Source organism: Mesoplodon mirus (assembly GCF_964341445.2).
Source record: "Mesoplodon mirus genome assembly, chromosome: 5".
Classification (NCBI taxonomy): domain Eukaryota; kingdom Metazoa; phylum Chordata; class Mammalia; order Artiodactyla; family Ziphiidae; genus Mesoplodon; species Mesoplodon mirus.
Window position 1 is genome coordinate 2112371 of NC_138980.1, and position 16072 is coordinate 2128442.

At 50.3% G+C, this 16072-nt stretch overlaps 2 protein-coding genes across 10 annotated transcripts in view; one reads left to right on the forward strand and one right to left on the reverse strand.

Moving 5' to 3' along the window:
* Nucleotides 1-200: 200 nt before the first annotated feature.
* Nucleotides 201-5532, reverse strand: JMJD4 (jumonji domain containing 4). Of its 2 annotated transcripts, none has more exons than XM_082621481.1 (6): nt 5030-5532; nt 4608-4773; nt 2416-2541; nt 1792-2023; nt 1065-1211; nt 201-617 (listed from the first exon to the last, which is right to left on the reverse strand). In XM_082621481.1, the coding sequence occupies exons 1-6, from the start codon at nt 5292-5294 to the stop codon at nt 315-317; spliced, it is 1239 nt and encodes a 412-aa protein (XP_082477607.1). In that variant the 5' UTR covers nt 5295-5532; the 3' UTR covers nt 201-314. The 2 variants fall into 2 exon arrangements, with proteins under 2 accessions (XP_082477607.1, XP_082477606.1); XM_082621480.1 differs by having other exon boundaries at nt 1792-2059.
* A 149-nt stretch (nt 5533-5681) lies between these two features.
* Nucleotides 5682-16072, forward strand: part of SNAP47 (synaptosome associated protein 47) — a 96257-nt gene continuing 85866 nt past the window's right edge. For 7 of the 8 annotated variants that reach the window (XR_014294100.1, XR_014294101.1, XR_014294102.1 and 4 more), the window contains exon 1: nt 5682-5910. Coding sequence is in view for 4 of the 8 variants with exons in the window: in XM_082621475.1 (XP_082477601.1) it covers nt 5752-5910 (159 nt within the window). In the remaining 4 variants the exon portion in view is untranslated. Of the gene's footprint in view, nt 5911-8641; nt 8762-16072 lie in introns of all 8 variants that reach the window. The other variant, XM_082621479.1, reaches the window with a different exon arrangement.

Sequence of the window (16072 nt, forward strand, 5' to 3'; positions counted from 1 at the left end):
CATGCACCACCCCTCACCGGATCCAGTTCCCAGTCCTGGCTGGGCCTCACGAAGACAAGGAGCCTGGACCCTCTGGACAGGCATCAGAGCCCCAGGGATGCCAACAGACAGCCAGGACATGTCAGACCCCAAAGAGCAGGAATTGTGCCTGGGACGCCGAGGTGACAGTTCAACAGGGAGGTGACACATCCCAGGCCACAAAGGAGGACAGAGCTTTATTTCCAGAAGGGACCCTAGCACAGGGTGACTGCCTTCCACACTGGTGCCTCCAGGGTCCCCCAAGGATGTGCTGCACCCGATCCTTGCAGCATGCACTAAAGCGATGTGGTGGCGGCCACAGCCTCCTCCAGCTGCTGTAGGAGTTCCTCTGGCCGTGGTGAGAATGCACTGGTGTCCACTCTCTGGAAGTCAGGGTGGGCCACCACGGACTCCAGCACCTCAGCTATGCGGCCAATGTCAAAAGCGGCCTGCTGGGGGTCCAGCCTGGTGCCCTTGCCGCCCTCCACCTTGCCAGGACCCATCCCCTTCGCCAGGAGGAGAAGCCTCCTTTCAGCAACGACCTTGAGGAAGTGATAAAATTCCTCGAAATTAATCCCGGAGCAGGACTTCATGATGACCTGGGCCAGAAAGGAACAACCAGTGAGCTGCTGCTCACTCACAGCTCTCGGCAAGTTCTGCTGACCCTGCGTCGAATCTAGGCTACAAAGGGCCCTGAGACACAGTCCAGTCCTCGAGGATGGAGACACCTGGGGACCAGCCAGTGATCAAATGGGTCTGAGTCCTGCAGCCTGGAAGCCCCAGAACCCTCACTCACATAGGTAGGCCTGGTTGCCACCAGGCCCCCAAAACTACAGATCTGACCTTAGAGACCACACCCTCCCTTAAGACTGCAGGCTGTCCTGGGGCTTTTCCATACCCTCCCCCCACTGATGCCCTGGGCCAGGTGAGCACCCTCTTGCCCTTGACTGTGGTCCTGGTCCAGGTGAGCCCCCTACCAATCCCCCCACTATAGCCCTGGTGAGCCTCATCCTGTGCCCCCCTCCTGCTCAGACCAGTTGTCCCACCTGGCAGTGGTGGTGCCAGTCGGGCATGCTGTCCCTCCACTCAGTGATCTCCTGCTGCACGGCACAGAGCTCTTGCTGCAGGAAATGCCACATGTCGGCCAGGTTACAGCCGTTGACCCAGTTGTGGTTGATGGAGATGGTGTCCTCCTGGAAGGGGTAGGGCACAGGCTGTCCCCGTTAGCCCACAGGGGGCACCGTCCCCTCCCCATCCTGAGGTCCTCTCAGCCTTCCTCAGCTCGGAGGAGCTGCTTCCATCTCCCAATGGGAGCCAGCAGAGAAGAGGGAGCTGGGATGATTTGAATCCACAATTAGCCCAGAATGGGGCTCCGTAAGGGCTGGGACAACACCACAGTGTGTGGACCCCTTGCCCACTGTTGCCCAGGAAAGCAACATGGGAGGGAGGGAAAGAGGCTGGGGCCCCTCGGCAGTGCTGCATGCAGGGAACCAACATAGCCACATGTAGTCCCAGCCTTGCCCATGGCCTGCCCCCGCCCATACCCAGGCTCTCCCAGAGGGACAGCCTGCCCGCTCTATGGGATCAGGGCGGGTGGGCTCGGCCCTCTCTCTGCAGGAACGCATTTAGGAAGGTGCTGAGGGCAAGAAGAGCTGCTGAGCAGGCCAAGGGGCACAGGTGAATGGGGGTAAGAGTCAGCTCAGTGGAGCCCCGTGGCCTGTCTCCCTGACCCATCTGGGCCACAGCACATGGGGTAGGGAGTGACCAGCATACCAGGTTGTGGACTTGATGGTGCCACCCACTGGGCACAAACACCATCTCGCCTGCCTCCTGTGTGACCTCCAGTGGTGGGCTACAGTGATCTCGCATGGGGTGTAGGCGGCTATCCAGGAGTGTGGGGGAGGTCACGTCGTAGGGCAGGCTACCGTGGCAATCCCGCAGGGCTTCTTCTTGCCCCGGCGGGAAGAAGAACCACTTCTTCCTCCCGCAGATGTTGACAGACCAGCTGAAGGAGCGGAAAATGTCAGCGTGGAACGGCGACCTGTGCGAGAGCTTCTGTTGGTACTGGGCGGCTTGGATGTGGGCTTTGCTTCTTCTGAGTAGACTGGCCAGGCTCACAGGCCTCAGTGGTCCCCAGCTCTCACACCTGGCCTGTGAGCCAGGTGGGAGGGCCAAACCTCCGCCACCCCAGAACATCACACAGGAGGGGCGTGAGCTCTTTCCACAGAAGAAAGAGGTAAGTGGGCTTAGAAATGACAGACCTGGCAGCCGACTCCATTACCTGGCTCACAGGAATCTCTGAGAGGCTCTGGGCAAGAGGTGACACAGCAGCATGAAGGTTCAGGAGTGACCAGGGACAGGGTGTAGGATGGTGGGTGGGAGTAGACAGGCGGTTACCAGGTGCCGGTGGGCCCCATGTAGATGAAGCGGTAGTCATCCACGTCCAGGGCATCCCAGTACTCGTTGAGCCAGTCAGATGAGAAGTATATGGGCAGGGTGAACACGCCCTCCGCCGAGGAGTCCCTTTAGAAAATGGCATGACGCTACAGCAGAAGTGGCTACAAGCCAACCTCCTGGCACCCACGTCCTGAGTGCATGAAATATCATGAGAGCTTTGAAATTATGTGAATGACCCTGACCTGCCTTCCGGAGTCAGCACCAACCACCAGAAGTGGGGCCACCTCAGACCACCCAGCCATAGTCCGGCCGCCAGATGACCACAGCCCCAAGTGGCCCTAGCTGATCCCTGCCCAAACGACTGAACCAGAGTTGTAAGCAGATGAAATGGCTTTGGGGGTGCTGTGACACAGCCTAGACAACTTGTACAGGCAGTGACCTAGATGTTCCTGGACGCTCCCACACCCATTCCAGGGTTTCAGCTTCTGGCTGAGCTGGGGTTTAAATGCATCATCTGCATCGTGCTGGTTTCCCGAATTTAGGGGCCTCCTCCACTTTTCTAACCACACCAGTGACCTTGATTCTGCTGAGCAGATTCAAAGCCACAAGCCCAGGCATGAGGATAGCCCAGGTACACGGAGGTCCTTTTCAACCCCTCACTCCCCTGGATCCATCCCCACAACCCAACCAATGGGCTCCCAAACAGAGGAGCATTCTAAACCAGCCCAAGGGAGAGTGCAGTTCTACCAACAACATGGTCGCACAACACTCTTGGTCAGAGGCCATGACAGGGGAGAGCCTTAGTAGTACCAAACCACCAGTAGTTCCCCAAAACACCATGCAGGTCCCTCCGCTGCCATGCCTTTGTACAGTGACAGACTCCTGCTTATCGTTCAAAACCCTGCTCAGATATCACCTCCCCTGTGGCTACCCCTGCATGCCTGATCCAGGCCTTCCTTTGTTCTTTTTATTTTTGGGTTGCCAAGGAAAACACAAGACACTTCCTCAAGACTGAATTTCAAATAAACAGTGAACAAGTTTCTAGGGTAAGTATGCCCCTTGTAATACCTGGGACATACGTATACCCAAAAAACTACTCGTTGCTTATCTGAAGCACAAATTCACAGTGCACGAGTGTCTGAATCTATGAGTCCATCTGTGCTGTTGGAATATGAGTCCGTGAAGTCTAGGACCAGAGTCTGGTTGCATAATGACTGTCTGCCGGGCCAGGTCTCTCTGACAAGTAAGAAGCTGTATGGCAGACAGTACCAAGGGCAAACTTTGAGCAGGATGCTGGTGCCCTTCATGTACTCTTGGATTGCTCTTGGGAATCACAAGAGCCTGAATTTTTTTTTTTTTTTTTTTTGCGTCTTAGTTCCTGCATCAGCAAAACAAGAATTCCACTGTTCACTCATTCATTAAATGAGCACCTGATCTGTGCCAGGGCCCTGTGCTAGATGGCGGGGGTCTGACTAGGACCTCCTCTCTGCTTGTGAAAAGCACACCCCTGGCAGGGCTACAAAACCTGAGGACCACCTCAGAGAGTGGGAAGGCCAGCAGAAGGGGTGGGGCTGCCCACAAGAGCTAGGCGTTTCTCAGAGCACATCCTTTGAGCTCCCCACGTGGAAGAAGCATGTGGTGAGTGGCAACAGATCTCGGAAGGCCTTATTAAAGAGTTGGCATTGCTTGTTAGTGATGGAGATTTTAAATGGGTGGGGCACAGTCCTGCTGGAAAGCTCACTTGGACTTTAGCAGTGGGGTGCAGGACTTGAGGCGGGGCAGCTAGTCTGGAGACTGGCAACAGCCAAGGTGGATGATAACAGGCCTGACTTGGAGAAGTAGGTCTGGACAGGGGAGGCTGGTCCCAGGGGCATCTGAGAGGACAGGCAAAGGCTGGATGCTGCCAGTTAGATAGAGGTGAAGCTGACAAGCATGGTTCTCGGCAAATGTGACAAAGATGAGGTGGGTAACCTTAGCCCATCTGTGCCTCTGCCAGGCCCACATTCCTCATAGCAACCAACCCTGTGCAGGCATGGTGAGATGGCCATGATTGGAGAGAATGACACTTCCCACCAGGCCGAGGAAAGCGGGTTAAATTCCGAACTGGGGAAAAGATGAGTTCCTCCGTGTGCAGCCAGGGCTCACTCAGAACTGAAAAGCAGTGCTGTGGCCAGTGCTCCAGGCTCCTTTACCTGCACAGATGCCAGTCTTTGAGATAGAGACAGCCCCGTGAAGAGGAGTAGTTTCCCTGAATGTACTCTTTCCAGTAGCTGATGTAGTCTCTGAGGGGCATGTGTTCTTTGGGGTTGGAGTTGTATTCCCGGACCCCACAATTTGCAACAGGTACAACCACGTCTCCTGAAAGGAAAGGGTCAGGGAAAAGACTTTTCTGAGAGTCCTCCAGCCTGTCAATCCTCCCTGACCCTGTCCGCCCTCCAACTCATTGCTACACCGTCTCCAGGTGAATTCTTCTGGGGAGTGACTCATGCCTTGCCTCCCTCAAGCCCTCTGTGGCTGTCCTCACTTGCGCCCTCCCTCACAGTCCGACCTAAGAGTCTAGTCCTGTGTTTGCACTCCATGCTGTTCTTGCCCGGGGCACTCGCGCTGTCCTTACCATAGTTCTGAAGCAGATAATCGAAGTTGGGCTTTCCGCTGGGTGTCACCCAGAGCCTCCTGCTGCCCCAGCCCTCGGTGAAGGCGCTGGAGAAAACACAGGGTAAGTTAGGGAGCAGGTAACCCTTGAAGAAGTCGGCGTAGGAAAAGGAGTCCGGCTTCTCGATGAAGTCCACGCGGTCCAGTTTCGGGCAGACCCTGCGGGGGAGACACCCCTCGAGGCCTCGGAAGTGGCTCTCGGCGAACACGCGCGCCTCCCTGTCCATCCCGGGCCAGGTTCGGCGTCCCTGGCGTGCGGGATGCGTGGGGTGGGAGTCTGCCGGGGGGATCTGGAGGGCTGCCGGGAACAGGGCGGGGCTCGGGGGGGGTGTGGGTCGGAGGAGCTGCCGGGCACAAAGAGGGCTGCGGGGCGGTCACAGAGGCTGCGCGGAGTCGGAGGGGCTGCTGGGGACGGAATGCTCCTGCAGGCCCAGAATCCGGCTTCCGGCTTCCCACTTCTCTGCTCTTTAAACAGGGAGGTGAAAAAGGAAGTATTTGCTAAACCTACTTCCGGAGTACACGCTCTGAGCACCGGCGGCTCACAGCCCCGCGCCGGCCAGAACGAAACCGGCGAGGTACAGACACTCATAGCCGCGGTCGCCCCGGAGCACTCGAGCGGAACCTAGAGCCCGCGGTCTAAGTTCCTGCCCGAGCCTGAAACACGGTGAGCCAGTTCTTGGGCGCATGCTCGCTGCATGCTACGGCCCTCACCCGGCGCAGGCACAGGAACGGCCCACGGCACAGTCCTCCCAGCTCCCGGTCCCCCGCCCCCCGCGGCTTCAGAGATTGTTGAACGGTGTCGGCCTCGGTTCTTGTCGGCTTCGCGCCACCCCCGCGACTCAGGTAAGGCGTGTCTCCAGTCTGCAGCTGGGCCTGTGCTCTTCCGTCAGGGTCCCTCCTAACGCTACCGCCGAAGTGAGGACTCCTCCTCTTTCCAATGCTCCAAGGACTACGGAAGGTGGTGGGATGTGGGCTGGGCTAACAGAGAGGCACAAGGGCCAAAGGTGGGGTCTTGAGGGTTGCTGGGTGTCTAAGGGGATGCTGGGGGACTAGGGCGATGGTGGAGGCCTAGGGGGATGATGGGGACTTGGAAGGAATGCTGTAACTTGCCGGTGATGGTGGGACCTGGTGGGGATGCTCGGAGACTAGGGAGGTGCTGAGGGCCTGGGGCGATGCTGGGGACCCGGAGGAAATGCTGTGGACTAGGAGAGGATGGTGGGACCTGAAGGGCATGGTGGGGACCTGGAGGCATGCTGGGGGACGGGAGCGAGGGTGGGGACCTGGAGGGGATGCTGGTGGAATAGGGTGGGTCTGAAGTGAAGGTGTGGGGGGATCAAGTGTGGGGATATGAGGCTGTGCACACCAGCAGACCTGAAATGGGGGACATCAAAGAGGAACTTGGGTGGGGGTGACACGTCAGGGTCTCAGCATGTTGGAGAAATAGATGTCCTTCCTACCCATATCAATATGGAAAGGAAGAAAACAGTTTCATTACTGTATGAGCAGATTACATGCATGTAAGGCATCTTCAAGAGAGTACAGAGCTGGGCAGAACGTCACACATTTTACACACAAGGAAGTAGAAGAATGAACTGTTAAGACCTCTCTCATCTCCTTGAGGGAAAAATAGATGCACCTGTGTAGTCTGCAGCTGATGAGAGACTCCTGCCTCAGTTCTGGAGCTCCATGTTTACTGCTCTGAGTCAGCAGGTGGTGACTGTGCCCTGTAAAATCTGAACACTGAGTTTGTTTCATTCCTGACGAAAGGAAACACTCAGAGGGCAGGGAAGGGGCAACTTCTTCCCCTTTGTTAAACAGTGAAGATGTAATCTCGTTTATTTACCCTTATAGATGGCATAAGTGAGATCCTGGGGATATGAGGGCTCTGAGCTTTGGAGCGGGGCTTGAGGGGGGACTCTTTCCAAGGGGTATGAAGCTTATGCAGAAGGTGAACAGTGAGGACGGGAAGTGGGGAAAGGCAGAGATGGGGAGGACTAGGAAGAAAGTGAGTTAGGGAGAGTCTGAAGTCCAGGTATAGGAGGGGTCTAAAGTGGGAGCTGAGAACATGGGCAAGATGTTGGAGTGGAGAGTTCGTTGCAAGCAGAGCAATGTGAGGGGTTGTGTGATTCTGTGTGCACTGTGTTCCCTTCCCAGTCTGTCTCATTGTACCTCATATGGTCAAGCTGTGGAATTCTTCCCTGGGCCAGTGTTGGGCAGAAAGTTAGAATGCACTGGGAAGTTAAAATGGAGAAAAAGAGTCACCCTTGAGCATTTTTTTGTTTCTTGATATAGAGTTATCCTTCCAGGCATGCACTCATTCATTCATTTTTTTTCTCTTTATCCCTCCCTGTACACACACACGCACACACACACAAACACAGTCTCTCTTTCTATTTTATATGTATGTAAGTTTATGTATGTAAGCTTTTGCTGCTTTTAACTTTTAAAAAAGATGAACAGATGTCAATTTCTTGCCACATATTGACCAGATGTTCCTTAAGTATTTGGTTTTACTTGTGGTGAGTGCAGATCATGGAAGGCAAATAGAAAAAGTGTGGGAAGCAGAATGTTCATAATTGTCTAAAGAACTGGGAAATATGGCTCAAGGTTTGCCTCACAGGGGGAATATGAAGTTCAGATAGACATTGCCTGGGAAGAATCCCAGGATTCCAGCTTCTGAAGCTCTGTGGTTGAGATTAAGTTTCATAAGAAAGGGGACGCTTTAGGCCAGCAGGTCCACATGCTCCCCAGGATTGTTGGGGCAACTGAACCAGTAACTCGGGGTAGGAGAGAAGGTCTCCTTTCTTGAGCATTTGCCCTGGGCCAGGCATTTTGTCCTGTATTTCCCCTAGTTCACATGATGGCTCGCTGGTGTTGACAGTATTATCACAACTGTACACATGAGGCCCTGACATAACTAGTGAGAACAGGGGACTGGAACACAGGTCTGTGTCCCTCCAAGGCCACTAGACAGCAGCCCTGGCATCACTTGGGAACTGGTGGGAAATGCACATTCTTGGGCCCCACCCAGACCTGACTCAGAATCTGGGAGCGGGGTACTGCTCTAAGCCTTGTCACATCTCAGTGACACACCCCACAGAGGGCCAGAAAGAAAAATGGCAGGAGTGGAGTTTAGAAGTTAGCATTTTGTAGGAGATGCAGTGGGAATAACGTAAAATCCTAGTTGTCTGCTCTGAGAGGTTAGAAAGATAGCACGTACCATGTGAATAGGCTATGTTATTGCAATTAAACAAACACCCCCAAACCTCCCCGGTTGAAAGTGGGAGCCTCTGAGGAGCAGGAGGTGAAGGTAATGGAAAAGACTGGCCACTGGTGCCTGGAGACACTGCTCCCAGTGTTCTGACTCTAAGCCTTCTTGTGGTCAGGAGTTATTGGAAGGTGTATAAAATGTTGCTTGGTCTGTTACTTTGGAAATTAACTAAAAATAGGATGTTTACTTGATACTGAGTCTACTCCAGGACACAGTTCTGATGGAAGTGCTCAAAGAGATCCATTATACTAATTGCAGTGTGTTAATAAGTTCAGTCCCTGTGACCATTCATTTCTTCCCCAGGAGCATCACTGTGTGGATGAGTCTCAAAGACTCTTGAGGTACCTTGCCATGACCTCTTCTCCATAATTCAGCAGGCATGTTGTGTTTTCACTGGAAGATGTGGGTTCCAGTTTACAGCAGGTGAGGACCAAATAAGAACTCCGTGAACTTAGCATAGAGTGAAAACCTAGTTCAGCAGATAGAGGGAAGAAAACTGTCCACAGTGGACACAGTTAATGATTTCACATCATATGATTTGCGGTTCACTCAACACATATTTAGTGGGTTCCTGTGATGCACCAGCGTTGTGCACAAGGCACCCTCCTTGTAATGTTTGCCTTCTCCATTGTTTTGACTGAGTTGGTCAACATGTAAGCACATTCACAGGCTTTTTGGAATTATGGTGAGTACTGTGGTTGGTGAGTGCTGTGGTTGGTGAAGGGGCAAGGATGCCACTGGAGCAGAGACCTGGAGAGTGGGGCGGAGTTGGCCGTTCAGAGTCCCAGGAGCAGCAGGTGGGGAGCCTGAGACAGGAACAGAGCAGAGCAGGGAGAGGGTGTGGGCTGGGCGGTGAGGCTGTAGTTAGGTAGTAAAGCCTACATGACCTGGGTGGCGACTTTGGACTTTACTCGAGGTACATGGGGAAGGATTTCAGCAGAAGAATGATATTTTCTAATTTTGTTTTATGACTGTCACATTGGCTGCTGGCTAGAGAACGGGTAGTCGGGGGCAAAGTGAAACAAGGAGGTCAGGTGGGAAGTTGTCCAGGAGAGTAATGACAGTGTTGTATAGTCGTGTGGCTGGGGGGATGGGGGGCGGTGCAGACGGCAGATGTGAGATACAACTGCCAAAACTTGCTGACAGATTGAGAGGGATGAGGAAGAGGGGATCCAGGAGAACTCACCTGGCAGTGCCTTCACTGAAATGCAGGAGCAGATGGAAGGCTTGCTCAATTGCAGATGCCTGCTAGATGGTCAGGTGGAGATGCCCAGGCAGCACTCAAGTCGCAGAGAGTCTGGGCTGGAGAGGAAAGGTTGGCAGGCCAGGCAACAGCTGGAAGGTGATATTTAATGCCGTGAAACTGTGTTGACTCACTTAGAGAGTATTGATTAAGAGGACCAAGGTTGTGGCAGGGTCATTCCAGCATTTAGCAGTCAGGTGGAAGAGGAAGAATCAGCAGAGGAGACTGAAGACGGGCCCCAGGGGTTGGGAGACCAGGAGAGCATGGTATCCAGGAAACCAAGATGTAATGTGTCTCAGGAGATGGGCAGGTGTGTTGGACAGAGGTTAGAACAGATGTGGGCTTTGCATTTGGCCACTTGGAGGCCTGGACAGAGAGGTGTCAGTGAGTGGCAGGGACAGGAGCCTGTCTGGAGGGGGAGATTCCTGGCTGGTGGCTGGGGGGCAAGCACAGGGAAGCATCTGGAGTCTCTTGGAGGAGCAGTAAGTGGAGAGGACTGCGGGGATGTGGGGACGGTGTCTGTTTTAAGATGGTCTTAGAGCGTGAGTGTAAACTGATGAGATGATCTAGGACAGGTTGGTAAACTATGGCCCCTGGGCCAAGTCTGGCTGCCACCTGTTTTATAAGTGAAGTGTTATTGGAACAGCCACACCCCTTTGTTTCTGTATTGTCACTGGCTGCTTCTACTCTACAATGGCTACATTGTAGAATAGAATAGTTCTATTCTACAATAGAATAGTTTAAGGGAGACCATGTGCTCACAAAGCCTAAAATACTTACTACCTGGCCCTTAGGAAAAAAAAGCATGCCCTTTCCTAGTGTCGAAGGGATGGAGACCAGACTAGAATCTGGTCTTTGAGGGAAGGAGTGGGGACACTGCTTCCCACAAACTGCGCACGGAGACCAGAGGAAAGGCAAAACACCCAGGGACAGGTGTGGTATCAGAGTCCTCAGCTGAGGGAGAGGGAGGGTGTGGGTGGGGTCATTCTAATGCACACGGGAATGTTGTTCTCACTTTGGCCCTTCCACTTAATCCTCATTTATTTTGGTCTGTTGGGAAAGCTGCCATGGAAATCTGTGGTAGGAAAAGTTGTGGCCACAGGTTTTTCCTTTTGCTTTTTCCTCGGTATTTGTCAAACCTGAGTACTTTTCTCATATTTCTTGTATTAGTACAATCATGAGAAGTGTTTTCGTTCTTCTCTTAATTTTTTTTTTCCTCTAACTTTTCTCTCTTTTTGAATTTTAGAATAATTTAGAGCTGATATTGTCCTTGGGCCTTTTACTTATTTTCATGGTTAAACAGAGGCCCAGAAGGTGAAATAGCTTTTCCACAGTCATAAAGTTTGTGGCAGAGCTGGAGTTGGAACTACAGCAGGGTTCCTTGGATGCTGTAATGCCAGACTCAGTAATTCTTTGGGGAATTTGTGCATAATCTCACTCAGTGCTCAAGGAATACCTGTCAGAGTACACATTCAGGAATGACAGCTCGGGTCAGGCAGTTGTTAATATAAATTCAATTTTCATGCTAAATCAAAGTCTCAAAGTATGGGGAATAGCGGTAGACAAGATATGGCCCCTCCTTAACTCTCTTGGGGGTGGTTTATGGCAGACAGGGGGTGGCCAGGTGGCAGGAGGCTCTTTTCAGCCAGGAGGACCAGAGTCTAGCTGGTTTCAGGGGCTGACCCGAGCTGTGAGCACATTGCGGTGACTGAGGCCAGAGGTACCTTGCCTCTGACATTTGTCTTGGACGTGGAAACACTGAAAACCATGGTTGATGGGGTTAGTAGTCCCTAATGCTGAGAGTAAAAACTTTTCTGTTGTTCACATCTGGATAACTGCCGAGTGGCCTCATGGCAGGACAGTGCTAGCAGGCTGTGCAGGTGGCTTGCCGGGGACCTCACAGCTCATGGGGGACTGCAGGTGTGTCCGTCGTAAAAGCTGAAGGTCTACACATCCTTGCTTCCCTGTCCTGTGAGAAGCCCTAGTCCAGCGACACTCTGTAGTCTGTTTTATGTCTGTTTCAGGGTGGTCAGGTGAGTGTCCTTCTTACTAGGGAGAAAGGTCTGATGAAGGCACTTTGGCTTTACAGTTCCTTTTGTCCAGAGTGAACCGTTGTTACAGAGGAAAGGCACCCTCCCAGCTGCTCTGCCCCGCGCAGGGAGCTTCCACACAATCCCACTGCGTGCAGGGGGCTCACAGGGAAAGCCCCTAAAGAAGACGACACCAGTCTTCTGTACAGGAGGTCAGGTTTAAACACCTGAGATCTTCGTTAGCTTTCCAGCGACATAAGAGCACGGGTTTCCTGCATCCTTCACAGAGCCCTGCTGAATTGGGAGTATGAGATTGTTTGTTTGTAGTGTTGAGGTTCCCCTTGGCCTGGCATTCATCAGCATGTTGCCTAGGAAGATGGATTCTTGGGTCTGTGTCTCCTTGGGGAAGTTTCTGACCCCATAAGCCTCAGGCTCCTCTGTGACTCAGAATGGTCATTCCTACTGACGCACAAGAAGGTGGCACCAGACCTGAGAGTGGAAAGTCTCTGCTTCTTCCTGCTCCAGCCCTGCTACATTCTTCAAGTAGGAGGCTTGCCTTCCTTATAGTCTTAATCTGCAGTAGTCTCTTCTAGAATGTTCTTTACCACTTACTGTTTTTGCAGTTCAGTGCAAGTATCTGCAGTCTAATTGTTGCTTCTCTTTAACTGTATATGTTCTATCTCCTTATCCCTGTACCCTCTGGTCCCTGCACTGTATTGTATCTCCTTAAATATGGAGGTCCTAAGGCTATTACTTTTTCAGAATTGACACTCAGAGAAAACACTTGAAGATGCTAATACTCCTGAAAGAGTAGCCAAGCTATCAGTGGACTTTTAGAGCTTCTGCCATGATAGAGTTGTGCTCATTCATTTGTTGAATGAAGTGAGTTGGAGATGATCTCTGTGGTCCCTCCAGCGCTGACATCATTTTGTTGTGATGACAAAATTCTCATGCTTAATGTGGCAGCTTTCTTTTAGGTATTAGTAATTAGCAGAGCTGGTAAACTGGACTGATTTGTAGTACTGAGTAACAGGGCTTGATTGGCACATATGCGTATCTGGGAAGTTTGGGTCAGCCCTTGCTACTGTGATTAAGAGACGTTCTAGAGCGTACTTGGGAAGTACTTCCATCTGATTAACATAGGAGTTAAATTTATTTCTCTTATAATGGGAGCAAGTTGTTTGGCACTTCAGCTTTGTGTACACTAGGCACATTCTTCCTTCTTTTTTCCTCCTCTTTTTCACTGTCGTGTTTGTTTTTGTGGCCAGGTGCTGTCCATAGCCGACTCTGATCAGGTGGTGAAAACTCATGAGACCAAATGACAGATTCTGGGTATGGTGATGTTTTAGCAGTCGTTAAAGAAATGGAATCAAGAGTAGACTCTTCACATGCCTAATAGATGAGCTGAGTTGGCTCTGTACACATTCGTAGTATCCACAATGATTGTGATAACGCCTATAGCATATACTGGGTGCCAAGTACTCTTCTAAGCACCTTGCACGGTACCAGTTCAGTTCAGCCTTACAGCTGCAGTGTGGGATAGGTACAGTTATGATCCCACTGACAGACCAGGAAGCGGAGGCAGCGGGGCTGAGTAGCCAGGGGTCCCACACAGATGAGTGGGACTACCTGCCAGTGTCCGTATGAAAGGTTTGTGCTGTAGTCTTCCAGCTGTGCTGCTGCCTAAGGCAGTGATTTCAGATGTTTTTGAAATTGTAATGCCCAGCTGAAATTTAGTTTTGGTATATCTTTCATATGTACATTTATTATTAACTTTTAATAAAATTTTATATTATTACTAAATATTTAGTAAATCCTTCATTGGAGTATTAATGAAGAAAAGTGAACAAATCATAACAGAAAATGCACAAATCTTGAATTATCAGAAAATTAATACACCCAGGGCAAGAAATAGAACATTACCAGCACCCCAGAGTCAAGGCCTCCTTTCTCCCCAGTTATAACCACCATTCTGACTCCTGTTTCTGAACTTTTCATGGACTTATTTTTAAAATGAATTAAAGTTTGGGGAAAGTTTTAATTCCCATAAGTCAAATAGAAACATCCTAGGGTGTTATGAATTGATAGAGTCGATTTGTGGAGTTTGCTTCCTAAATATTTAGCTTAATAGAGATTCTCATATGAAGAACCCATACCCAAAGTAGAATGATCTTTGTGTTGCACATCACTGTTGGGGATTGTGAAGGGTCTGAGACTTTATTGCGGGTTGAAGAGTGAGCCTGTCATAGTTTTGTAGATGTGGCAGAAGAGAGGAGGCCCTCTGTCAGAGAGAAAGGGCCTGTTGTGCATGGCATAGCAGGATTCACATGTGCATCTGTTCCCCTTGCCCCCTACATTCTGAGGGCACAGGTGGATGCTGCATATACCATGGGTTTGTGTCACAGCTTATGAGGGGACTGCTAGCAAATCTGCCCAACATTTGCCTCCAAAGGGACACTGACCTATTATCCTGGTCAGGAAACAGATCTTCTTTCAACCAGGAGGGAGACACTGTCCACAGTTACAAGGAAGATAGTCTGGGACAGTTTTTGGTACATAAAATTTTATGTCAGTTTTTGACATAAAATGTGGAGAAGCACCATGAAGAATTGCCTCCATAATGTCCATACCTTGTATGTGCAGTATTTAATTAAGCAGTAGGATGAGACCAGCCTGAGCACTGACCTCAGCTATGCTGAGGGTCACAGATGGACAGATACCATAAACCACGAGTGTCTGTTCTATTCATTCAGTCACAAAGTGTTTCCTGAGTTAGGATTATGAATAAAATACAGTCATTGCCCTTTGAGAGCTTGCAGTCAAATAACAAGTGGTCATCCTACCATTTAACAGGTATAGTAAGTGTGCATAAGTTCCATACAGCCCCACAAGGGAGAGAGAGGGTGGGAGAGGCCGAGGGCTGGATGGGGCCTCTCTTACTCTGGAAAGAAGATTGCAGTGGCAGTGGGGGGGGGGTGGTATTTTGGAGTACCAAAGGCAGGAGACCAATCAGACTGCCACTATAGTCCACTTAATACTTCCTTACATTCCTTATCATGCCTACAACCCTATGAGCTTTGGGGTTTTGTTTGCATTAACATATTTCATATTTGATGATACATTGCCTAATCTCAAATCACTTTGTTTCTTCATAATTAGGAATCTCAATTCAATTCAGGTTCTTCAGGTGCAGGTACTGCCTTTTTTTTTTTGCTGTTCAGGCTTGTGGTGCTTGATGTGGCGTCTAGTACAGTAATTACATTGAAGAGTCTGAGTCTTTAGAATATAACTCAATGAGGAAGTTTATAGAATTCCAGTGGACTCTAAGCTCCATGAGCCAAGGACTATGTCATTGTTGTTTCTTTTGTACTTGCAGCCCAGCATGGCATGGTGGGGGCTTAAAACTTGTTAACCAAATGCAGAGAATCCCTGTACCCATTCTGTGAAAGTCCACACGTTTCAATATTTTTAGAGATAATATTATGTCTTCTTCTATTTTTATAAGTGAAATCATGTCATAGTTAAACTTGTGTGTGTGTGTGTGTGCGCACGCACACGTGCGTGCGTGCATGCAAGAGAGAACGAGGATTTGAGGAAGGAGGGAAGGAAGGAAGGAAAGAAAGAAGGAAAGAAGGAGGAGAAAGGAAAGAAGAAACGCCATATTACAGGTGGACCTCTAATTGGAAGAGCATTGGACTAGGCATTACCCTGCCTGGTTCTAGCCATGTTAATATCATGAACTTGTGGTTTGACCTTGTACAAAGTCCTCATCTTTTCTTGGCCTTATATTCTTTATCTGTACAATGAGAAGGTTGGACTAAGTGTTCTACAAGGGTTTTTTCAAATCTGTCATTCATGACTTTTTAAAATGCATCAATAGGGAATTCCCTGGCAGTCCAGTGGTTAGGACTCCACACTCTCACTGCCAAGGACCTGGGTTCAGTCCCTGGTCGGGGAACTAAGATCACACAAGCCGTGCAGCGTGTCCAAAAAAAAAGTGCATTGATAAGTAAAAATGGTACATAAGAATCGTACACCTTTGTTATGTATAACTATATAAAACTATATATAAAATACATATATAATTATATAATTATGTAGAACCCTATAAAATTAGTTGGGATTACAAGAATAGAAAAGGTCGTCTGTAGGATTATTTTGTATATGAAACTAAGTAAATTTATAAAAATTGCAAAAGGAGAATGTTAGTTTAGAAACTTGTAGAGTGTGTAGTTGATAGGGGTCATCACAGCTGATGGTGTTCCTATGGAGAATCCTTGGGTGGTCGTTTCCAGTGATTTTCTTCTTTCAGTCACATCAGCTGTGGACCCTGGTCCCAATGGGGGTGCTCTGGTGAGTGAAGAGCCCCTGGGGACCTTGATGCTTTGGGTCAAGCACAAGTCTGGCCCCAGCCCTTACCTCTCTGCTGAGTAGGGCAAGGTCTTCATCCTGCCTATCACA